This window comes from Arvicola amphibius, chromosome 1 (assembly GCF_903992535.2).
Source record: "Arvicola amphibius chromosome 1, mArvAmp1.2, whole genome shotgun sequence".
Classification (NCBI taxonomy): domain Eukaryota; kingdom Metazoa; phylum Chordata; class Mammalia; order Rodentia; family Cricetidae; genus Arvicola; species Arvicola amphibius.
The window spans coordinates 116,424,375-116,450,497 of record NC_052047.1 but is presented as its reverse complement, the minus strand read 5'-3'; the positions used below and the strand labels follow the sequence as shown (position 1 = coordinate 116,450,497).

The following is a 26,123-nucleotide window of genomic DNA, read 5'->3' as shown; positions in this document are numbered from 1 at the left end:
AGAACCTCTGTTCAATTCTGGGTAGAGCAGTCAGTGCTCTTAACCTCTGAGCCATCTCTCCAGCCCTAGATTCACTGTTTTAATTATGTGTCCATGTGGGAGTGTGTTTGTGTGCATCAAGAGGCCAGATGACAGTACTAGAAATCCTGAAGCTGGAGTTACAGGTAGGTGTGAGCTGCACAGTGTCAGTACAGGGCAAACTGTAATAAAACTCCTAACTGGGCCAAGTCATCTCTTCGTCCGACCCTAATATAGGATTCAAATACCAATGAACCATTCTTAAGGTGTAACGGTATAAGGTAGTTTTTCGTTTACCAGCTGCAAAATTACTTTCTTGGGAATCTCACAAGAAATCCCATTTATAGTAAGGATAGGACTTAAATTCTGTGTAATCCTTACAATCCCTGGTTTTATCTTATTATAATAAGCACTCCAGGGCCACTTATAATCCCATTTGTAAAAGAGGGGGAAAAGTTTCTTAACACTTTGAGATGTAACATGAAAACAACTGTAATAATATATATGACATCTCCTAGGACAATCAAGCATGGATCTTCCTTGGGAAGCCCATTCACATTGACTATCTTATCCTTCCTCTGATTTGGGTGCCTTTCAATTAACCCCAGAGCTTAAATCTATTTTTAAAGTCTCTCTTTAATAAACACCAACCCTTCTGCATATTGGCTCATCCTGAAATTCTTTTCTGCAGTCAAGCCAAGAATCTGGCTTTACTTGAGCAGATACTTTATGGAGGGCACTTCTCAGGCTGCTGATGGCTGTTCTGGGCTGTCTTGTATGTACTATACTGCCATGAAGACCAAAGAACTCCTGGAGAGAATATTTTCAAACCTGCTACTTCAGCACAATCTGGTAAAATATGTAAAACTCAGAATAACATTTCTCTCAGAACAGCCCTGTGATGGGAAGGTACATTATTTAATCTCTCATAATAATCACCACCTGGTTGTATCTCCAACATGTTCTAAGCTGTGGTATACTGGCATATGTCTCATGACAGCAACAAAATTCCTTTTGCAAACAACATGGGTGATGCCATTCTTGTTAAAATCAAAACATTTTCATATTATGATGATTTTATCTTCAGGCAGCATGTAACATACATTACTGATCATGCTTTAGAAAAATTATTTGTGACATTGTCTCACACTATAGCCCAGGCTGGCCTCAAGTTTTCTTCTTCAACATTGTGTGTGTTTGTACATATAGAGATCAGAAGAGACGTTGTAGGAGTTCTCTTCTTCCACTGTGTGTGTTCTGGGGATCAGGTACAGTTCCTCAGGCTTGGTGGCAAGTATTCTTACCTGCAGAGTCTTCTCACCAGCCCTGAGGTTTCCTTCTTGAAAGATCCATTTACTTGGACTTCTCACTGTGCCCTTTCTTCTTTTCCTACTTTCTCTTAGAAGCTCCTTCTCTATGTAGTTGTTTCAGTTCTGAACCCAGTCTTATTACTCTCCTTATTCTGACTCCTCTTTGCGGTTGTCATTATCAAGTGAATCCAAATGTTATTAGCCCTTATCTCTTTTCTGAACTCATTGAACTACACCAGAATTTACCAAACCCTTCTACCTCAATTTCAATCTGAATTAATCCGTTTGCCCTCGACTGCATCCATATCTACTCTTTCTCAGTCTCAGACTGAGTTTCCAAATCAGAAATCTGTCACCCTCCTTGATACCAAGTCCAATTAATCACCAAAGAAATGGATTCTGTGTCTTAAATTTTAAGGCCATTAATTTCTCTTTTACTCTACAACCTATCCTAGTCAAAACCCACAAGGTCTCCCTGTTTCTAAATCTTGTTCTTCCACTCTGTCAAAAGAAAAAATTAGAACTGTCAAAGAAAAAAATTATATAACAAATTCAGTTACAGATCTCATAGGTTTTTATCTGTCAAATATAAAGCAAAGTACCCTTGAGTCTAAAAAATACACAAAGTGCTCTCTTATTAGACTATGTGGCACAAAATGTGTTTTTGTACAGTGGGAATAAAAAAAGAGAACAATTGAAAAAGCATTGATTAACATAGAGTTATTTTTCCTTTTGTTTTGTTCTAGGTGAAAACACAGGAGACTTCCTTACTGTGGTCAATTCACTCAGACTAAAATCTGTTTTTCAGCAAAACAGACGTTGGGACTCTATTCCCTTGAAGTTTCATTCTAATTATATAGCATAGACAAGTTTTAGCTGTCTTGTCTGTTGGGGCTGAGGGCAGAAGCTCAAACCCAGAAATGATCACAAACAACTTTTTAACAATTAAAAATAGTGTGATAATGATCCCCACATAAAAATCATTTCATTCAGATCAAAAATCCTTTGGTTCCTATTTCCTTAAGAGTGAAACTTAAATGCCATACCATGTTTTAGAAGAGACACTGTTAACCACCCTCTCTCATTAATCAGCCCCTCTTCTTCTCCTCTACTCCAATCAGCATAAAACTCTTGGCTTGTCCAATGTGGAGATGATTTCCTTTATTCTGGCTTCTGTTTGTGGTTGTTTCTCTTCTACTCCAATCATATCAAAACGAACTGTATTCTTCGGTGCTCACTGTAAAACATTCCCTTCCCCAGAGAACCACTTCATTCCTGACCTACCTGTCTCTGCTAAACCACAAGCACTTCAGAGCTGTTCATAGTGGCCCAGGAATTATAATAAAGGAGCCAATTGGCTCTATTTATCTCTTTTGTAAAGTTTGTTTCTATGAGTTATAATTCAGAGAGAGAATTCTGTTTACTTAAGTAATGCCAGACTCTTGTAAAAAATAAGCAGATAAGGCCAACAGCAAGAGGAAAGTAGGTAAGAATAGCTGGAAACAGCTTTCAAACAATCAAATAAATAACAATGACAAAAATAGGTTTCTATGGAGAAAAAAATTGTGTCAGAAAACACATAGATATTTTTCAGTTATATATTTATAACAATAATTTACAGTAGCAGATTTGTGATAAAATCCTAAAAAAAATTAATCTGATCCTACAGCAAGCAAAAAAAGAACTATGAACTGGAGGTACTATAGAACAGCAGAGTGATCACACAGCAGACGAGCGGCCCTGGGTTCCATCCTCAGCATACCTCACACAAGACTTATAAGGCTTATGACAATTCCTCAAGTAGGACTCCACCTAGCAGGAGAATGTATATTTTTAAATATATTGTCACATTAATGACTTTCAATCATAATACTTAAAATTTTTACATGGGTAATTTCAATAATTTTAATTTTGGGGGGATGTTTTGATTTAGTTTACTAAGCAAGAATTAAATAATTTAAGAATTATTTTCAAATGAGTTTCTAGTAACATTTTTAGTAAAAGTAAAATGTGCTTCTTTCAAGACAGAATTTAAAACTAAATTACTCCAATAAAAAATGTAAGTAACAATATTTAGAGACTTGTTTCTCATAATATATGCCTGTACATGTATGAACTTAAACACACATGTATAATGTTTTCTGTAAGAAAGGAAGCAACAGAATAAATAATTTGCATAGGATATAAAATATATTTTAGAGAAATATACACACAGAATATATATATATATAAACACAAATTCAATATATTATCAGTTAAAGTTTTATTACTCAGTAATATATGGTGGAACCAATTTACAAATGTGGGTGTGGTAGTAAAAGTGACAGAAAGGAACTCAACACTCAACATGTTTAATAAATAAAGTGTAGTGATTCATTAAATATGATACCTGCAGGATCAAAAACCCTAGTACTCAATAGATCTTTAACTGCAGCCTTGTAGACAACCTAAATACCTTAGGTAGGCAGGAAACTCCAGCATCACACTCTATAGGAACTTCTATGGAAACTGACAGTTAACTATGCATCAAGTTGAATGGCTCCAAAATATTGTACAGTCTTCAAGAGTAATGAGAAATCAATTTACCATCTTGGTATAATTTGGTTGCTTTGTATAATTTCAATAATTTTTCACAACGAGGGCACATAGCCACACTCTAATGAGTTTATGTAAACATTATAAATGTGGTCTGTTTTCTTAGTAAGGTATTTATATGCATTTGTATGGAATTATTTATTGAACTATTTATAGTTTTTATGTAAAAATTAGGCATGTATTCCCATCATTTACTTCACCTAAGAATTCAGTTTTCTGTGGAGCGCTAATGTTATTACACAGTGATAAGTCATCTCTGTTGGGTTTTCATGGAGCAGAAAGAAATTAACCAAAATAATATCAGTTTTTCTATAACCGGACACCTAAGGCTACAAGACACCTAAGACACATATCTAAAGATAACCAATTATTTAGGCAATGTCTTTGATGGGACTGGTTTCATTTGATTTTGCATTAAGGCCCAAGATTATCTCCTTTCTCTTGGCTTTAATTAAAATGGTGCTCATTTTATAAAAGGTAACATCAATATTAGGAAAATGTTTTTTTCTGGAAAATCTATGCCATGTTTATGATAGCTAAATATTTAAAATTACTTATCCTGAGCAAAAATAAAAATAAGAACAGTTATGACTAAAGAATGAAATTCCTTCATTGTTAAACACCTTTAAAATTCAACCATGGAACAAAATCAGTAAGACTAGAATTCAGACTTCTGATGTCCACAGCAAACCTGAATACTTTAGGCAGAAGTAAAACACACAAGTAGATTATATGCAACAATAAAAAGCATCAGAAATTGATGCACCTGGATTTTGTTAAGTATAACAAAGGTCCTCAGTCCTTCATGGATGAAGCTGGGAGAACCACATTGAACAGTGTACTGCCATAAGCAGAAATCACTCAGAAAGGCCACAATAAATTCCTTTTTGTATTGGGCACAGGTTTCTTTTCTCGACCCCAAAACAAAGACATAAAAGATATATTTGGAAACACAAGATGAATCCTGTTTTCATAAAAAGCATTATGGCCACTTCGAAAGCTGAAGTCTCTTGACTTTCCCATTTTGGCCTTCCTTCGCCATGAAAAATAAAGAGCTGACTGCCCAGCAAAGCAGCATCATGACAAACTGTTTACACCCAGTGAAGACTTGGAGAAAAGGCTCTGCAACACATGTCAGCTGCAGCCAACTCTAGTTTGTGATGAAAGTGCTTAGGAGTGAGAACTGCCAGGGCAGCAAGGATTCTCTCACAGTATTAAGGCCTGTCCACATGGGAATGGTCAGTTAAGAACCAGTGCAGTGAGCATTAGGTATTGACTGCTAACCCTGGGCACAGGACACCAGGCTTCTTCAGCACAAGCTTTCATCTATTCAAACATTTGCTCTTCCTCTTCATCTGCTTCTTCAATGACCTGAATCTCATCTGCTTGAGGTAAGGAGGTACTCTCCACCTGCAGTTTGTTCCCCTCAGCTTTACGCCTTTCTTCTTCTTCTATGATTTCCTTCCATATCTTGTGGTTTTCAGTGAGGTGGTGCATTAGCTGACAAAATATCCGCCGCCTGCCTTTCCTTCTCTGTGGTTCTGTGAAATTGAAAACAGACATTTATATCAAAGCAAATGAAATTCAATCGCTCATTCAATAAATTCCTAAGAGTGCACTCTAGTCTTAGTTATGCAAGCTCTAAGGCTATAAATGTAAACAGTAAGAAAAAAAATTATCCACACTATGGAGCTCACATCCTAACAAACAACACAGACTAACAAAGCTATGAGTGATAGTGGTTGTTCAGGATAGAAACTAACAGATGAAGTCCAGAGAACACTGGGTTGGAGGGGAGTATAGTGCTGAAATCTAAGAAAAGTCCTAACAATTCAAAGTTAAAATTCAAGTTTGTAATGTTTTAATGCAGTAAACTGAAAGTAATTACTAGTATTCTAGTGAATATTATTTATTCTGAAAAACCAGTCAACTAACCCCAAATTGCCATACTAGCCCTAAACACAAGGCATTTGTGTCTGAAGTGGGGACAGCACTGCTGTAGAGCATTGGTTGGAGGACAGCATCTACAGACAAGTACCTCCAATAGATAAAAACACAACTCTCATTGTGTTATAGTTCTGATTCTTAGTATACTAGGAAAAATGTCCAGTAGATGTAATTTAAATCTTACTTTAAAATAAACATGAAGTGACATTAAGTTTCAAAGACAATTTTTTAAAAAATTTTTCCACTAGTTGTCTTTTTCAGAAATATATGTTGCTATACCACTCATTCTTAATATCAAAACATTGGTTCTTCTCTAAGAGCCAGGGGCTTATTCTCCTTTTCTCCTCACTGTTTTGATTCGTTGAAGTGGTGCTCCCCAGATGTTCAGATGCTCAAAGAGAATGAGATGAGGAGTCTAACTGCTAGGACTCACTTCAGAGATGATCAGATGAGCAGCTACTGAAGGACAGCATCTTGAGAAATGCTGCTTTCATTAATTAAGAGTACTATAAAAGTAGCACACGGCAGTTATCCAAAGCCTGACTATTGAATCTGAACACTCTGACAGAAGTTAACATATTTGTACCTAACATGCAAAAATCTAAATTCAAATTAAAGAATATTTGTAGTTAATAGCATTAAGAAAATATAGTTTCCTTCCATTCTTACTGGGATTTAGACTGTCTTCTGTTTCTTCATCATCTGAATCTAATTCTTCACCATCATCATCATCACTTTCTGTATCATCATCCTCTTCTGCTTGTATCCACTGACCAGGCAGCAAGCCAGCAGCATCATAGGAGTTGCACAGGGGGCCCACAATGTGAGTGATAAAAGATTCTTGGAGTTTTGCTAGTTGAGGAGAAGAACGATCCATAAAGGGACTAATAGGTAGACCAAGGGTTGCTTCTTCGTCTCCCTGAGCATTTTAAAAAGAAAATTACATTTAACTACCAAAAATACAACCATTAAGGTTTACTGTTAAAATTGTCTTGGGGTTTTTTTCTTTTCTTTCTTTTTGGTGCTTTGAGACAGGGTCTCTCTACATAGCTCTGGCTGTCTGGGACCTCACTCTGTAGATCAGGCTGGCCTTGAACTCACAGAGATCTGCCTGCCTCTACCTCCCAAATGCTGGGATTAAAGGTGTGCACTACCACACTCAGAATCTTGAGGTTTTAAAAACACAGTCTACATCAAAATAATCTTTGCACAAAACACTAATGACTGTGATTATTGTTAGGATGGAGTATGGCTTCATGGGCACATGTTTAACAGGGGTTCCCGAGACCTGCATCAACTACCAGCACAGGAAAAAAACGTTATTTTGTCTTATCTCCATTAGAGAAATTTTAAACAAAACTGTATTCTGATATTCTGTTTATAGAAACTAGAACAACTGATATTCAGTTAATAGGGAAGATATATATATATGTGTGTGTATGTGTGTGTGTATTTAAATAGTATTTAAATAAATACTAACAATTTTACTATCAACCTGCAACATTCCTAATCAACAATTAATAGTTTAATTAAATTAAACTAAATTATTTGATTTGGAGTGACTATATTTATTTAATTTATGACTATATTTACTTATATTACTATATGTAATATATATGCAATATATCATATCATATGATATATAATATGTAACACATTATATATTAATTTATGACTATATAATCACTCATATATTAAGTAATATATATATCATAATATATTGTATATAACATTAATATATAACTGTATTTACTTATATTACTATTTTATGTCTATATTTACTTAATAACTATATTTACTTAATTTAAGATTATAATGTAATTTGCATATTTCTATTCCCAGTCTCAATAACAGGTTACACAGTATGGTATTATATAACTCTAAGCATAGGTAAAAGACATTGTACCTTTTATAATACAGCATGGGGTCAGTGTGCATGATCAGGCAGACTCAGTTTCATTACTCCTACTTTCTTACACACAGAAGCTCTAACTGTGTAAATATCTTTAATATTCATGGCTATTACAGCCAAGGACTCCAAAGAAATAGAGGTGTATAAGTGGGTGGTATTTCGATATTTTCACGATTAATGAAACTTGAAGCTTGTAGGAAACTCAGCTTTCACATACACTATGGGAAAATAACCCCCCCCCCCCCCACCCATAAATAGCAGAGATTCTGCAAATGGGAAAAATTGTTTTAAAGCCAAGATTTTAAAAGATATTAAAAATAGCACACGTATAATTCAAGTCTTTGAAAACAACTCAATATCTACTTTGAACTCACTTCTATCCTTTATTTTCTGTCAGGTTTTTGTCCCATGGATGCTCCAATGCAAAAGACAGTCCTTTCTCTAACAGACTTGAGAGTGTCTTTAGATGGTTAAATATGTTTCTGAGAAGACTATAAATAACTTAAAAACTACTTATTTGGGTCCTTTCCAATCCCCGCAGAAGCCATCAACTGTGAAGAGGTTACACTATATTTCAGCATCTTTATCAGTTTTTAAGAACTCTCTTCAATAGAGTCCTGTCTGGACTGTTTCTTTTGGGAGAGGGTTGTTACAGAAGCCTTCAATGCCTTTCATTCTCAGTTTTCTAGACACTGGGAGTTTGACCATGCTTCGAAGAGTAGATAAGCAACACAAATTGGACTTGGTGGGGTTTTGTGTTTGTTTTGTTTGTGGAGTGGCAGAAGATAGGAGGAAGAAATAAGAAGAGAGTATGACCAGGATGTATTGTACGAAATTCCCAAATAATTAAAATATTATTTTGAGGGGGAAAACTATTTCATTTGGAAATCAATTGTTTTAAGTTATATATTCTGTTTGGAAGTGACCTTGGAAACTGTAGTCTATCCTTATCTTTTCAGCCAAGAGTACAATCACTTTATTCCAGGCAAGTAATAAGCTATCTATTTTTGTTTGCTACTATAATGTTAGCAGTAGAGGATAGAGAGATGGTTCAGTTGTTAAAAGCACCAGCTGCTCTTTCAGAGGACCTGAGTTCAAGTGTCAGCATCCACATGGCAGATCACAACCATCTGTAACTCCAATTCCAGTGGATCTGAAGCCCTTTTCTGGTTTCTACAGGCACCAGGCACACACAAGGTGCACAGACATACATGCAGGCAAAATATCCATACACATATAATAAAATTTAAAAAGATATTAGCAGCAAAGGTAGAGTTGAGAAACCACAAAGAGCCAGGGTACACTCAATGTTTAATTCTTCCAGGACAACTCATACACTTCCTGTTCAACTGAAGCCCCCAAGGTTAATTGTTTCTTCATATGGCAGATCTTCAAAATCCCATCCATCTCATGTTTCATCTTACCTGTTCATAAAATTCATTCACGATGCCTTCTGTCCATCTCAAATGTAGATCCCGAGCTTTTGCTGGGCCGTTGATATCTGCGAGTTTGATGCACACCTGGCAGACTAAGAGGCGATCATTTTCACTGGTCCATTCTATACCATTACTATTTACATCATTGGCCTATTTTGGACAAAAGAGAATCAGGTTCTGAGTCACAAGGAGTTTCCAATGTCTGTTTGTTCTTACCAATTACCATAAAATTGTTTCCTGTCCAAAGAACAGGGAGAAATTTCAGGAAATGCTTCCTTAAAATCAGAATCTGCTGTAACGTGGGCCTACGTGGTAAAATGTCCCACTGAAATAGTATTAAGATTTGGTTTCAAAGACAGTATAACTTTTTATTAAAAGATGATCAGCTTTGGTTTCATTATTTGTAATTATCACAGAGAATAATGTATATGTATGTATGTGTATTAAATATATGAATCTATAAATCATAAGAATTATAACTATTTCTACCTTAAAGAAAGGCCACTTAAAAGAGCTAAGGAAAAATCAGTTCTAGCTTTGCCAGGAAGATACAGTTCTAAGACACGAATCTTAGAAATTTAACTCTAGCTGGTCAGCAGTGACACAGGCCTTTAATCTCAGCACTTGGGAGACAGAGGCAGGCGGATCTCAGTGAGTTTGAGGTCAATCTGGCCTACAGAGCAAGTTCCAGGACAGCCAGGAATGTTACATAGAGTAACCCTGTCTCAAAAATCAAAAGAAATAGAATGAAAGAAAAAAGAAAAATACTCCATGGTCTAAATCTTAACTCACAAGGGTATTAATTCAGCATTTAACCTATTCAAATCTATTTCTTCCTCTATAAAGAAGTGATGGAGATGGTAATTTTGTCAAATACTGCCACAAGGATGAATAAACAGAGTGCCTGGTTGATAATAAAGGCTAAGTAAATATTAATTAACATTGTTTAAGTAACTGCAATTATCATTATTAGATAGGCAAATTTAGTATGCTTTTTATTTCCTCTTGGAAATAAAAATTGAGGAATCAACAGTTTCCTGCTTGAGAACAATAGAGGGGCAGGGCATAATTCTTTCAAGAAAGTAAAGCAATTGTCCTCAACTTTTTCTGCTTCATGGGACTCACTGCCACTATCATTGTTGTCAGAGCAATTTAATGATTCCAGTTGGCACAGGGAGTATGAATTCTCTTAGGGGGGCGCTGTAAGCTGATCTTCCACAGTTTTGGGATGAGGAAATCCTTGTCAAACAGAAAAAACGAGAAACTGCCCTTCAACCAGATCAGCAGGAAAAAAGTACTAACACAAAGGAGGCTTCTCAGAAATACAACTTTAATTTCATAAAACGTCTCACTTGGCACTGTGTAAACTCAACTTCTGTTATAAAAACTTTGGATATAATTAATTGGTTTGTTAATTTTAAAAAAAACTACAATAAAATTCATCTATTTGTCTAAAGAAAGCATAGCAAGCAGAGTATTTTAAGACAGTGCTATAATAATAAAAACTCTTTATATCTGTTATTTACTCTTACTTTATGTGTAATGTAATTCCAACTTAATATCAAAAAACACCTTTCATCTACAACACTAACAACAACAATTTCCCTTTTCAAAATCAGGCACTACTTTACATAACAAACCTTGGCATTGAATTCAGCAAGGAAATCAAAATGTTTCTTGAGATCTGTGGCAAGGATTGCTTCTATGACTAAAAAACGAAAGCGTTTGAATTCCACATGATCAAGGTTAAGCAAAAAATTGTATTCTGGGCGAGAAAGATACAGATTCCAAGCTGATGCAGCATGATGATTTTCTAGAACAGATCTGTCATTGTATAAAACTGCCTAAAAAGAATAAAAAAGAGACAAGCATCTTACACATAGGAACTTTAATAACTCAATGTCAAAAACAGGTCAGAAGAGTGAGTACCTACCATAAATGAGGCGTGTTACCAGGATGTTAATATCTACGATGAAAGGTTGTAATGGTTTTACAAATAAGTAGAATAAAGTGCAAAGAGGCTAAGGACACCTTTCCTTCTGATGTCAGATCTAAACTACAAGGCTGTTCTCAAATACTCCGCAATATCATGCTTCCTCCCAAGTGATGGAAAAGTGCTTTTGAAGTAAACATTCAATCTGTAAAGCTTTTGATAACAAATTTATTGGGATATAAAACGGGGTGGGTAGGGTACAAGCTCGTATTCTGTACCCAAAACCAGAGTTAACTAAAGGGAAGAAATAGTCCCAGGATAAGCCAGCGACCCCTGTGTCTGAGGGTGCGTAGTCTGCATTCCCTTCCTGACACAGTTTCTAAGTAGTGAGAAATAAGCATAAAATGGGTAAGACCACAAATATCCATGGTTTCAACAGTATGAGCCTTGCTTCCCCTCCATCATACCAGTGGAAAACACTGAGGCATACTCATAACCAGTAGAATATCGAATTTCTAAGGTTCTACCATCTCTAAAACTAAAACATTTTAAAACTACTAAAACAGTATTATTTTTTTAAAAAAAAAAGCCCATGTCAAGTTATGTTAAAGGTCAGGGATTAAGAAATAGAAACAAAACTCTGTTTGTGTTTTTCTGGTCCTTACTGCCTAATCGGGAAAGGAAGACACAAAACAGAGGAAACAATACCATGTGAGACATACGTGAGCATGATTCCTATACCTGCTATCTGAATATCAATGCCTAGATGTAAGCACACCTGCATGCTCATGTGATCATGTTACATAATGGAATGATCTAAGCGGTTATGCCCCACTAAAAGCCTCCCATCAATCTCAGAGACTCTAAGCATCATAAATCCCCCCTAAAAAAGACTTTATTCCAAGACTCCATAAGCGGACCAACTTAACAGTGTTGAAAAATTCAAGCTTAATTAATGAAGATCGATAAGCTATCAAAATATGTCATCATATCAAAAAGAAGTATGAAACTCCCTGGTCATTAAAACACACACTGTTTCATGGATCAGTAAGATGGCTCAGCACGTACAGTGTTAATTCCACAAGCCTCATGATCTAGTTCAATCCTGGAGCGCACAGTTGGAAATCGCCTGAAATTTGTCCTCTATCCCCCACATGCAACCCCCCCCCCAACACACACATACACAGAGTAACATTTTAAACACACTGTTCAAGTATTTTCTGAAGCTAGTTAGCTGGCTTTAAAATCTCTCAGAGTCAGGGCAGTAAAATAAAGTAAGTTTACCAGTTTCTTTACTATGCAAACTGTCCTGGAAATTACTAAAGAGAAGTAAAATGGAAGCAAAACCAGAATCAGAACAGAATCTATATATAATCTCCATACTAGAAACTTCAAATACATGGGGACACTGAGAACAAGCTGAGGAAAGACCATGTCACCTGTTGCTATGAGAATGAATTGTGCTGTAAAGAGCCGAGTCTCTGACTGAGGAGAAACTCTGGGGATGTGAATGGGGTCTGTTTCCTACTAAGTGCCACCTACTACACTTCTATATTGAGAACTGTTTAGTCTGAGTACTGAGACCCATATTAATAACTCAATCTGTCCAGGCAGCTTCCTCCTACCTGGAGGTAAATTCAAGACTTAGTCACTGAGCATGCCCCTTGGAAAAGACTGTTGTATGCCAGTCTCCTGTCTTTTCACATGCTGATTGCCCTGACACAAGAGTTTTGCTTCACTACAGACTCCTCACCACAGGTCCAAAAGCAATGTGACCACTGACCTTGTAAACTGCAAATATGTATCCTGGGTAGGTAGTTTCTCCCAAATAACACTTACAAAGCAAACACATATCAATAATCACATTTAAAGTTATCAGAATCTGACTATAGAAAACAGAGCCATGAATTAAGTCTCAATAGAGAAATAAAATTATATGCTCCTAACCCATCTCTCTATATCTATCGATCTATCTGTCTGTCTGTCTGTCTGTCTGTCTGTCTGTCTATCTATCTATCTATCTATCTATCTATCTATCTATCTATCTATCTATATCTATCATCTATCCATGTGTGTGTGTTATACCACAACACCTACATCACTCAACTTGATATTAAAGAATTTATCCCCTACATTTAAACCGTTTGGCCTGCTTGCTTGAAGAAGATAGGTAAAAACATAAACAGAAAATGGCTACAAATGATGAAAGTTAAGAACTAAAGTTAAAACAGAATGCTAATGTGAAGACAGGAAATTCATGAGAAACAGTAACAAGTTCCTATGTAAGGCATATGGTTAGAAACACACATACAACATTGCAGCAATCTCCTACTCCAAAATCTCAAATCACATTAAATTCTTCAAAAGGCCGTATGTTTAGTTCCAAGACCTCATGTTTAAAGTTATTGCAGTACATTGTTCATGTTGGGAGTTCATATACTACTTGATTTAAACTGTGACGTGACCCAAAACAGAATTTGATACTTTTATCAGCTATATTTCTTCCATACAAAATATTACATCAAAATAAATTAGTGATAATGTGATAGATCTTTTTATCACATTTGTATGTGCATATCTGTGTATGTGGGTTTGGGGACACATGTGCATGCCATGGCACATGTTGGAGGTCTGAGGCCAGGTTGTGGCACTTGTTTTCTCTTTTTCTATCAGATGGGTGGGCACCTCAGAGATCAAACTCAGGTTGTCACTCTTGGTGGGAGGTGCCTTTATCTGGTAAGGCATCTCGCCAGCCAAGGAAGAAATTCTCAGTACACTAATAAATTTATAGATAGAACGACTGAAGGTCACATTGTCAAGACAAATATTAGGAGAGAGATGGGAAGACGATAAACCCTGAGTGATATCCTTGGCCATTGTCACTTTAGCTATACCATAGGACCAAGTGAGAAGAAAAAAGAGCCAGCTAGAGTTTTACTGATTTGAATAAAAGACAAAAATATTTTTATTAAGATTTTGAATAAGTGAAACATGGAGCTATTTATAAACTATTTTTTATAGCCAAAGAAACTGATTTTTCCAAATTCTTTTAGCATTCATCATCATGTGTTTTCATGAATTAATTGCGAGGAAGAGTCTAATGGTAACATGACTCACAAGGAAGGATGGACTACAGAGAGATTTGCAATGGGAAATACAAAATTCTCAGACTTATTCTTAAGCTTCTAAAAATTTTCTTCCCACCATGAGGTGCATTTGCTCGCCACTAGAACTCATTTGTTCTTCCTGGGTGAGTCATAATCGTGCATGGCAAGCTGCCACATACAAAGCCATCAATTCTAAAGCAGGAATGTTTGAGACAGGCAGCCATAACTCTCATCTGGAATAGAGCAACTCTTCGAAGAAATGTAAGCAATCTGTCCTGAACCAAGTCTACCATCGGAATCTGTATGACAAGAAGCAGCAAACCAGCATTAGGGTGTACCTTCCTGACAATTATGCTAAGGATGGAATTCCCCAAATCAGTATTAATTTGTTGAACTTAAATAGACGCAGACAACTTAAAGAATTTACTTTTCCCATTGTTTATCTTGCAGGCCATAAAGAATTCTGGTGCCAGGAAGATGCTTTCTTGCTCAGGCTAACTGAGTTGTAGAAACTCTAAATTTTCTAACATTTATTTTAAAGGGCTAAATATAGTAGTCATACAAAATCCTAGCACCAGAAGGGGAAGTAGACACACAGCGTCCCACCCCTAACCAAGAAGACCAAACAACTGATACCTCCTGGAAAAAAGGAAATCAATTTTCTCCAGTGGCGTGTCAAGTGGCTGTATATCAATCACACTTGAGGGCAGGCCCCATGCCCAAAGGTAGCTAACTAACCCAAAACAGATTCTACGTTTTGTGTGTGTGTGTGTTGTTTTGCTATTTTTTGTCTAATTTTCTTTTTTTAAAGTTTTTTATTTTATTTTTTGTTGTTGTTTCCCAATTTTTGAAGAGGAGGTGAGAAGGACCTAGGAGGAATTATGAGGAGGGGAAGAATATGATCAAAATATATTGAATGAAAAAAAATTAACAACAAATTTTAAATATAATAATAGACATAGAACAGTAATGCTATCTAACAGGACAAAGCCTGAAAATAAAATTTGATTATAAAATAACATAACATGTAGAAATTTAATATATCACTACACTAAGCTGCTCAACACAGACAACTACTTTTCAACTATCATTCTCAAAAATTATTCCATATGCTGCCTTGATTACAATTTTTTTCCTTCTTTTCCCTCCCACAGAGTTCCTTACAATGGCAGAACAAAACGCCTGAACATGAAATGGCCTGAGACACCGAGGGCTGCTCAGGGAGCAGAAACAGCACATTCTCCCTCAGAGTGCTTCCGGTTCAGCACCTCACCTGCTGCTCCTTTTGTTTATTAGCCAAGCCTACATGGTCAGGCTATCATTTCTGCTAAAGGCATTTGAATAAATTGCAAAATATAAAAGACACAGCAGAGAGCACATAAAACCAAAGATAAGAGTTATGAGACATCCTTGGTTGTCTTCATCAGAAATAATGTCTTGTCAAAGTCCAAATGACTTCTTAATCATAATTTAAATCAATATTTGTTATCACAATATTTTAACATAATGACTTTAATATATTAATGATAATTTTAAAGTATTAATTGAAATATTCCTAACAATTTTCATACTGTTTATGTTTTCACTATATACGGAGTTTAGAAAACTGTACTCTAAAACTTCTTAAAACAATTGTAAAAACAAAATGAATATATGGACATGGATTATGTAGTAAGCAAACTGCTACTAAAAAGACTAATTATTAATATCAAGTCAATATCTTGAACATTTTCTTGTATTATATCCATTATAGGTTCCCTCTTAAGTTTTAAAAATCAAATGGCAAAACATATCCTTATCAAACTAAAACAATAGTTAAGAATTGTGATACCTATACATGCCAAGCACCTGGGAGTTCAGGACCATCTTTGGTATGTAGTACTGGTGTTAATAAGAAAATAAACAACAAAATGTAAAAAGCAAATGCAAATAAACAATTCAGTAATTGCCTGGAGCCCATACATATACCTTTACTCCTACTATCTTGTGTTATATTCCTAAGCTCTCTGAATGACAACTGGGGGAGACAGGGGCAGGGACACAAGACATGACAGATGACACACATGACTGATAATGATCATGGGAAGACAGCACTTCATCCAGTTGATTACTGAAAACAGCCACAGTAAAAACTGTTAGGTAATTTCTTTGTCAAGTTTCTACATAAATTAGGTTGTGTAAGTGTGTGTGTATTGTGCACGTGCATGCGTGCGTGCATGTCTATGTGTGTTTATGTAAATAGAGAAGGAGTGGTGGTTTGAAAGAAAATGGCCGCCAAAGGGGGGTGGTACTATTAGGAGATATGGCCTTGTTGAAGGAAGTGTGTCACAATGGGGGTGGGTTTTGAGGTCTCTTTTTCTCCAGCTTCCATCAGTGTAACAAGTCAGTTGATTTCCTGTTGCCTGCAAGATGTAGCACTCTCAGCACCAGCACTATGTCTGTCTGCACACAACCATGTTCCCCATTATGACAATAATGGACTGAACCTCTGAAACTATAAGCAAGTCACCCCAATTAAATGTTTTCTTCACAACAGTTGCAGTGGTCATGGTGTCTCTTCACAGTAATAGTAAACTCTAACTAAGACACCACAAAGCTAATATCCATCATTCAGTGCCCACTGAGTTTTATACACAACCCCCTAGAACTCCTTCTGGACAAATTTCTAATCTTTTTCTTTCTAAAGCTGTTAGCCACTGACTGAAAATGAGTACAGATCCTTTCCTTTAATCATCTCTCTTTCTAGACCAAGTGTACAAGACTTATTGCTTAACACACTTTTCATTGGTAAATTTTAAAACTTTTCCCATTATCCAGTCAATGGACTTCCCTTGTCTGAGCCTATAAAGCTCTCTACTCATCTACTTTCAGAAGGCACAGACTAAGATCACCAGTAGCTGGCCTTTTGGTTCTCCTTCACTTAGCTGGTACCAGAAAACTTTCCCAGGAAGTCATAAGTATGGATAAAGAAAGCCGATCATCAGTGGGCACTAAGTACAATATGTTGTAACTTACTTCCCATGATCAGTTTCAAAATGCACCAGAATACAATAATAATCTAGGAACTATTACCAAAAGGAGAATAGCTATCTGAGGAAGATAGCTTGAATTTTCAGTGGTCTACAGAGGCGCCAGAAAGGAAAGCTATTTGTAAAAATACCATAAGCACTGATGGATTGGTCTTGAAATTTAAACTTACACAAGTGGGAAAACTTTTCATATGGTTTTCATACCCTGGGTAGCACATAAAATCCACAGCTTTAGGGTTAAAGGATTGTGGCATGTATGTGAGGTGTGTGTGGTGTGTGTGTGTGTGAAGATTTAGTATTCAGATGTAGTTAAGTTTGCCATCAGAACTCAAAAAATCCCTATAGGTACAGATTTTCAAATTCATCAGTTGTCCATCATTTTGCTTCAAAAATCTCAATAGGCGCTTAGACTCCCCTAACTCCCTAGATCCCTTGAAGCTGGACTATGAGCCATCCAACAGAAGCATTGAAAATAAACCTGGGTTCGCTGGAAGAACTGCAAGTGCTCTTAACTTCTGAGCTATCGCTCCAGCACCCATTCATTACTTATTATTAGTCAATAGGAGCTACTCAGCATTATTTCACCAATGTAACAGATAGGAATAATAGAGCTACAGAACGTGCAAATTTTGTATTACATACAAACTCTACTCTGATACATGTAGTGTTACTAGAGTATTTCACTCTTTTACAAGTTCAAATAAGAGATAAGGCACTTTTTAATACATGGAGCCTATTTAAACAATGATATTTATGATGAAAGACAGTATTAAATTTTTGGAACTTAAATTGCAATGTTTGTGAATGTTTTAAGTATCACTTAAATGCTTCCTTTGGTTTAGTATTACTGTGTATTTTAAACATACATAGTAGACATGAAACAAAATTATCAAATATCCAATGGTTATTATTATAATAATATTAAAATAATAATGGCTATATTGGTAGAATAGGGAAAAAGAACACATTGCATATAGTACTTCTGGATCATAATCTAGTTTTTAAGATGATAACAGGTTAAAATTTTTATGTCATGTAAAACATTGCAACTTATATAATCTTTTATGTGTACCAAAGTTTACTTAAAGAAAAGCTTTAGAGATTAAGATATAAGACAGCTTGATTTATTATTTCTAATTAAGTAATTAAAAGAAAGATTTGTAGGAATAAGTACCTGCTTTGGTTTCTGCTTCATGATTATCGTTGCTCTGTTGTAAGCCAGGAATTGGTCGTGTTGTCAGATACCAAACAGCATGTAGGACATCTGTGGCGTGTATACGATTATGATCTGAAAATTACCAAAAATACTTTTATTATAGAATCATACTGATTAGGTTTGGCATAAGATGTTTGAAAAGTGAGAAAAAGTCTAGTTATACTATATTCTAATGAGTAAGACATATTAAAGGAATTTCCCATAATTGTATTTTATTTTTAAGATAACTCAATATATTAAAAAGGGTTTGTTTGTTTGTTTTAAAAAAATGAGTGTTTTCAGATAAAATACAAAAACACATTAAAACTCCAAAGAACAGAAAGCGAAGGCAAAGATAACTTAAGGGTATGAAAAATTATAGAGATTTCTATTTCGTGGCTTTTATAACATTTGGTATCTGGATTATGGAGACACAATATAGAAAAGTTTTAGGAACAGGAAAGATGGCCCAGTGGGTAAGAGCACTTCATGTAAGCATGAAGATCCGAGTTCAGATCCCAGGCCCCAAGTGACAAGGTGGGCGTAACTGTATGTGAACTATAATCCCAGTACTTTGGTGGGGGTGGGGCAGCTAAGAAGAGAAGATTTTGAGAGTTTGCCTGATCTCCAGCATAGAGACAGACAGGTTCAGTAAGAGACCCTGTCTGAAAGACAGTGACACGGAGGATAACCAAAGTCATCCTCTAGTCTTTTTGTGTGCACACAGGCGCTCGCTCTCTCTCTCTCTCTCTCTCTCTCTCTCTCTCTCTCTCTCTCTCTCTCTCTCTCACACACACACACACACACAGAAAAATAGCTTTGCTCACTGAACAATTATATAGTCTGCATACCTATTTTTTTGCCAAAAACTGAGAAATACACATCTCTTAGGTTTCCTATAAAGATTAAATGAAAATTAAAGCTTGAGCAACTCAATTTAAACTATTAAGCAGTATTATTAGTTATGCAAATTTAGGAAAAATTTACTAATCTGTTCATATGAAGAGAACTATAAAAAAGGTCTAATACATAAAAAACACATTTCCTAACATGTAATTCCAATCATATCCAGTATAAAATTAAAAGTCATTTCATAAGTCAGAACACAGTTTAAAATAGAAAATTATGGGTAATATTTTTAAATGAACAATTTTCTGAAATTACTGTTCTAATGTTCATTAATACTTAAAAATATAAGGCTCAAAAGACTGATATACAAGATTGTATACTGGGCTAAAGAAATGGTTCAGTTGGTAAAATATTTCCCTTTCAACCACAAAGACCTGAGTTTGATCGCGAGAACTCAGATTAAAAATAAAAAATAAAAAAAGCCAAGCTCTGTGGTACATACTTGCTAACCCGGTGCTGGAGTAGGCAGAGACAGGAAGATCCTTGGGACTCACTGGCCAGTAAGCATGGGCTACTTAATGAGCTCCAGGGAAAAGTAGACCTCAGTTAGTCTGTCCAAAACATGCACGTGCACACCCACAATACAAGTGCACATCTACACACATACATACACACAAAATGATATGATATGTACTATACAATATTTAGGTGAAGAAAACTGGATATGAGTATCAAAATTATAATCCATTTTATGTAAAATAAATTTATATGAATGAAGGCTTAGAGTACATATATCACAATTAGTAAGTCAGTTAACACCAAGTAATAAGACATAACATTCTTTTAAAATATCTATTTAAAAATTTCTCAAATGTGTATTTCAAAAATTATTTATTGGCTTATCTGAAGAGAAAAACAAGAAGTTATTAGAACTTAACCAGGTATTGCCAATACTCACAGGGAATATCTCGGTAGCCATTTTCTAATGCACGAAAATAGTTCATAAATTCTTGAGTGGGAATTTTAAAGGTTTCCAATAAACCAGTGTCTTGAAACAAAGTATACATAACCTAAATGTAAAATAAAATAAAACTCACTTTAAAAATCTGAATGTCTCTCTGTAGTTTGTTTTGTGATATATTTAGGAATATAACCATGCATACATTTTATTTTTCTTGTGGTATTGGGATTGAACCCTGAGGTTCCCACATTCTAGGCTAGAACTCTATTCACTGAATGATGAACACAGTCCATCTTGGTTTTCAGAGTAGAGTCTCACTAAGTTGTCCAGGCTGGCCTTGAACTTGAGGTTTTCCTACCTCCGCCTCTCAAGTAACTGCAATTACATACTGTGGAACCAGGTCCATAATATTTTTTATTTATACTTGTTGGGGCAGGAGGGTGTCAAATATGTGATGTGAAGGTTCCTGTGGAGGACAGAAGAGGTTGTGGGATCCCTTGGAGCTAACTTTACAGGCAGTTATGAGCCATTTGACAAGGGAACTGGGATCCAAACTCAGGTCCTCTGGAAGAGCAGCAAACATTCTTAATCACTAAGCCATCTCTCCAAATCTCTCAGTGCATATTTCTAAGTTAGTTCATTGTAAACTTCTCAAAAATTATTTTTACCTAACAATAAAAAGGAAGAAAAAGCAAAGAAATTTTATCACATGAATCATGTCCTGACTAAAATATTTTGCTGACTTCTCTTAGTTTTTTATTCCAAATTTACTGAAAGACATTGCAAATTCTACTTTTTCTCAAGTGTTAAAAAAGGCAAAAAAATATTTAACATAATTTTGGCCCTAAAGAATTCAATGGAAATATCTCATATTTGTCACATGGTATCCTTTTAAGTTTTGAACTTCACAGATAGGATATTAAAGGAATTAATGAAAATCATTACATTAGGAAGGCCAAGTGATACAAAGACTGATTAGGTGAACTCTGACTCTTGGTTCATTTATGAGATGAACTATTCAGCCAAGTTCTGAAGAGGGAGGGCAGATAAAAATGAAGTTTGCATTTCAGTTATTAGTTAGAACTAAGTCATCTTTCAGGTCCTTTCAGACCTCAAGAGTCAAGAAAAAGTAAATATTACTATGCTAGCCTAAATGAAATCTATTAGTATAGTCAAATTAATGATTTTCATACATGAATTTTTATATACTTATAATAATATATAACACATATGTATATCTGTACACTTAGCTGCATGTTTTGAGGGCTATCTGAAAGATAAATTTAATGACAATGCCATTTCTGAATCTGTACTTAAACTAGTATCAAGATTTAGATTTTGCTTTTATAAACGTATGAGAAAAAATTACAATAATAGAGATATGAAAACAAACCTGACTCAGAATCCTTCCTGATTTTTCTCCCATCTTTTCTACAAGCTCAAAAATCTGAAAATTCCAGCTGCTCATCTTCTCTATTAACAAGTCATAATCTTCTACTAACATCGGGTCCAGAAATACTTCCTGGTCAATCTAAACACAGGAGAAAAAAACAACTTTTATCTTTTACAGATAATTGGTTTTTAGTGAACGTAAGTCATTTATTTTATTCAAACCGATATATCTAAAATATTATCATTTCAATATATTAGTCAATATAAAAGTTTTTTTTTTTTCAAGACAGGGTTCTCTGTAGCTTTGGAGCCTGTCCTGGAACTAGCTCTTGTAGACCATGCTGGCCTCACACTTGTTAAAGGACTACTGTTGTATCTTATGTATGTGAGCACACATATTTCTAACATATAAGAGAGAATGCTTAGAACTGAATATTAACAGTTAGCCCTCTTTTCTGGTAGTTTTTTTCAAATATTCTTTATCTGCCTTCTATTTTGTCTATTTGTTAAAAGCCATCTCGAGAAAACTTTAAGCACGTCTTCTTAGCAACAGAAGACTGATGATACTTTAGTTATATAAGTAAGCATTTTATTTCCAAATGACTATGTAAATCTAAAATCCATTATTTTCATTTTAGAAATTATATGTAGCAAAGTATAATGGAAAAAAAGCCTTGTCTCACTACAATACTTCTTACTAGGATAGTATCCCAAGTACATGAATGGGATTTTGTCCCACAAACTTACACACTGAACTTACGAAAACGGTACCACTAGAAGTAACTGTTCTTTTGTATATTTTGTGTGTGTGCATTCACATGTATAGCACACTGTGTGTCTGTAAAAGTCAGAGGATAATTTTTCAGAGTCTGAGTTCTCTCCTTCCATCATGTGGATCCAGGGATCAAACTCAGATCATCAGTCTTGTCAGCAAACACCTTTGCCAACTGAGCCAATTTACAAGCCCATGAAAATAATTATTGTTTTTTAATGACTACACATATGGTCTCTGCATTTAAACACAATTAAGCAATAACAGAATGAAATATATCTACTAAAAACTAAATATTCACACAAAAGTTAATCTTTGTTGTTCCTAGATGATAGACTTAGAACTATGTTTTATGATCCAGGCATTATTTCAGTAATTGTGACTTCTCAGTGAAAAAATTAAAATGCCATTACATTGATAATTATGTTCTGTGTAAAAATAATGATGACAGTACTAACTCATATCATATTTCACCTTAACATAATGATATTGAAAGCTTATCCTTTACATTTGGTTGCTGTGCCTCTTCCATTAGGTGACTATCACCTTCCAACGATAATTCCCTGCAGTCTTTCTTCACTGTTTCTTCTTGAGTTTCCACAATGTTGAATGGGCTCTTTTGAGAAAACAGTGTTATCTTCTTCACCTTTCAAAAAGCATACATAGCAATAAATAGAAACAAAATGTGTCTTAAATATGCAGCTTTATTACAAAAACTGGTCACTGATTTAAAACTATTCTGACAGAGTGAAGCACGCCACTCAGCTTAAAACATTTCCTCAACCATCAGCTCTAGGTCGCTGACTCTGTGTAGGGTCTTACGCTCAGAGAGCACAAGCACTTCACATCTGGGACTCAGTTCACATATCTATTCATGGGTGACAGAAAGGGCCAGATAGCTTTATAAAAGTGAGAAACAGAAAAGGCCAGTCCCTATCAACAGACACCTCTTGCCAATTTGGTATAAACAATCCTCATATGAGACTCAGATACAAATATTCAAAATTCTTAGTTATGTGTCAATGCAATTAAGCAACATGTAAAACTTCTAGTTATTTCTCTTCTTTTTGATTAATAATATTCTTTTTCTCAAGTTCCATGGAAAAGCAGAGTAACTCCAGTATATAACCAGTATTATAATACTGTAAACAGGTAATTTTCCTGTGGTGGACTCATACACTAGTAAGTAACAGAATAAATGCAATTATATACAATGCAAAGTGAATTCTTAAACATAAAATGATCAATGAAGAAAGGCAGGGGGGAAAGTCCATACCCTGTTATTCTCCTTATGAGATGCTCTTTTTAAAAGTCTCAAAACTGGTATTTGGGCCAGAGAGATGGCAATGCCAGTCAAGGTGACTGCGACACAGCCTGGCAACCTGAGTTCAATCCTGAAACCCAGATGAAGGTGGAAAGAGAGAACTGACTCCACAAAGCAGTCTGATCCCCACATGCACACCATGATATGAAGGTCTCCCTACCCCCAACCTGTCATTATTCACAAACACACAATACATTTTTTTAAAAAATTAATGATATGCATGAGTGGTACACATGAGCACTGAAAGACAGGGAAATCGTTACCTTAGGGGGTACAGCTTCAAGGGTGCATAAAGGGAAATTTTAAAATAACATTTAGTTTCTAAATCTGGGTACATATTACACAATGTATAAAAATTCATCGAGCTATAAACTCACATCTGTTGTGCTCTTCAATACATAGGACTGCAAATCTTTTCTTCTGATTATTTACTAAGATGGCATCTCACTAAACTGCCCAGTCTCACCTCAGTTAGCAATCCCTCACCTCATCCACACTATAGGCCCAGTTGTTTTAAAAGCGAAACTAGATTTTCTGTTTGTTTGGGCTTGGGTTTGTTTGTTTGTTTGTTTGTGTGTTGGGTGTGTATGTCTCACCTTGTAGCACCAGCTGGCCTAGAATTGTTAATATGTAGCTCTAGCTGGGCCTTGAACTCATAGCAAGCCTCATGTTTCACTCTCCCAAGGGCCAGAGTTATAGGCATAAGCCAGGATGCTGGCTCTTCTGAGTTCTGAAGTGCCCTCACTGAGCCCGGCAGTGTCCTATGCCTGTACCAGCTAACAGAAAGGCTGGTCACTAAGCTGAGGACAACATGGGCAATTTAGAGAGGTACTATAATCTCATAGAGAGGAAAAAAGTTTAATACTCATGAAGTTAAACTTTAGAAGGAGGTTTAAAGCCTGATGTTTATATTTAAACTTAATGTCAAGTTCCCTATAAAATGTTGATAGTAACTAACCCAACATGTCAGATGTTAAACATAGTAAGTGATTTAAAAATTAGTGAATTCTGGGCCTAACATACTGAATAGCAAACTTAATTAATTTAGGCATCAGAAAATACTATTGTTTGTAAAATACTACTTTTCCAAATAAAACACATTCATTTTATTTTTTTAACACATTCATTTTAAAAGTAAAATTTAGAATTCATTAGTGTCTCTTTATCTGAAGCCTCATTTTCCAACTTCAGTCACCCATGATCAACCATAGTTCAAAATCTACAATAGAAAAGCTTATACAAGTCATGCAACTCAAACTGTGTGCATGTCTGAAGAGGGTGCTGATACCTCACTGTCCTCTTCCAGCCTGCCTAGGACCAGAACCACTTCTTCATCCAGTGTATCCAGGCTATATGGCTCCCACTGTTTGACACCTAGTACCCACCTCAGTTATCAAGTCAACTATAGAGGACCTGCAGTGCTGGCAAGAGTATAGTAAAGGGGTCTATAATATTCACATATTCTTGGTAAATGAGGGCAGTAGTTACAATGATACTCTAAACTAAAAGTTGGTTTCAAATTGTTGCATTTTAAATGCAAAACCCTACTACTGAAATACTCATCTTGGAACTGAGCTGGAAGCTTCTTCCCTGCTGGACAGAAGGTGCGATGTAGGCTGCTGGAGGAGAAAAGTTTATCAGGGGTCTAACCCAGCTGTGAACTCCATAAACTACAATAAGAACCCACCAGGCAAGATGCACTGCTGGAGTAGTGCTATGACTTATAGCGGACAAGTAATTATTTTTGATCGTATTTAAACGCCCCCGCCATGAGAGGGCTGCTTAAGTGGAATAGTATGCAGTTAAAATCTACCATGTCAGTGGAAGACACCAGAGCAGAACACCTTACGTTGGGTGACTTATAAACAACAGAAGTGCACTTCTTACAGGGTGAGGCCAAGAAGTAGGCCAGAGTCCCAATGCAGTGGAGTTCTGACAAAGATCTCTCAGGTGTTAGAATGGCAGTTTCTCACAAAGTAGAAAAGAAAGCCACCAAGTTCTAGTGAGCCCCTTTTAAGAGAAATAATCTTACTTCTGAGAGTTCCACCTTCATAATCTGATTACCTCCCAAACTCTAGTACCATCACATTGAGGGTCGGTGTTTTAGTATCTGAATTTGGGGAAAACAAAAGAAATTTTTAGCCTGTACCCTAAGCATACAAGCAAACATTCTGAGTAAATGTAAGGTTGCACAACTATCATGATAATCCACTTTAGAACCGTCTTGTCATCTCCATAATGTCCCTCATGGTTTTTTTTACACCGTGATTTAAGTTACTTTTTAAGCATGTAGTAGAGTAAGGGTTCAAGTTCCTTTCCTTGCCAGTGGATATCCCAGAACTA

The 26,123-nt window shown here is 35.7% G+C and overlaps 1 protein-coding gene across 1 annotated transcript in view; it reads right to left on the bottom strand.

The window, feature by feature from the left end:
• Positions 1 to 3,572: 3,572 nt before the first annotated feature.
• The window catches only part of Pde3b (phosphodiesterase 3B), a 127,996-nt gene continuing 105,445 nt past the window's right edge, over positions 3,573 to 26,123 (bottom strand). Inside the window, 13 exon segments of the mRNA XM_038319432.2 lie at positions 3,573 to 5,464; positions 6,540 to 6,789; positions 9,207 to 9,368; positions 10,859 to 11,064; positions 14,359 to 14,404; positions 14,406 to 14,423; positions 14,425 to 14,471; positions 14,474 to 14,557; positions 18,462 to 18,575; positions 20,290 to 20,401; positions 21,686 to 21,823; positions 22,965 to 23,063; positions 23,065 to 23,102. Of these exon segments, the coding sequence (XP_038175360.1) occupies positions 5,250 to 5,464; positions 6,540 to 6,789; positions 9,207 to 9,368; positions 10,859 to 11,064; positions 14,359 to 14,404; positions 14,406 to 14,423; positions 14,425 to 14,471; positions 14,474 to 14,557; positions 18,462 to 18,575; positions 20,290 to 20,401; positions 21,686 to 21,823; positions 22,965 to 23,063; positions 23,065 to 23,102 (1,529 nt within the window). The 3' untranslated portion in view covers positions 3,573 to 5,249.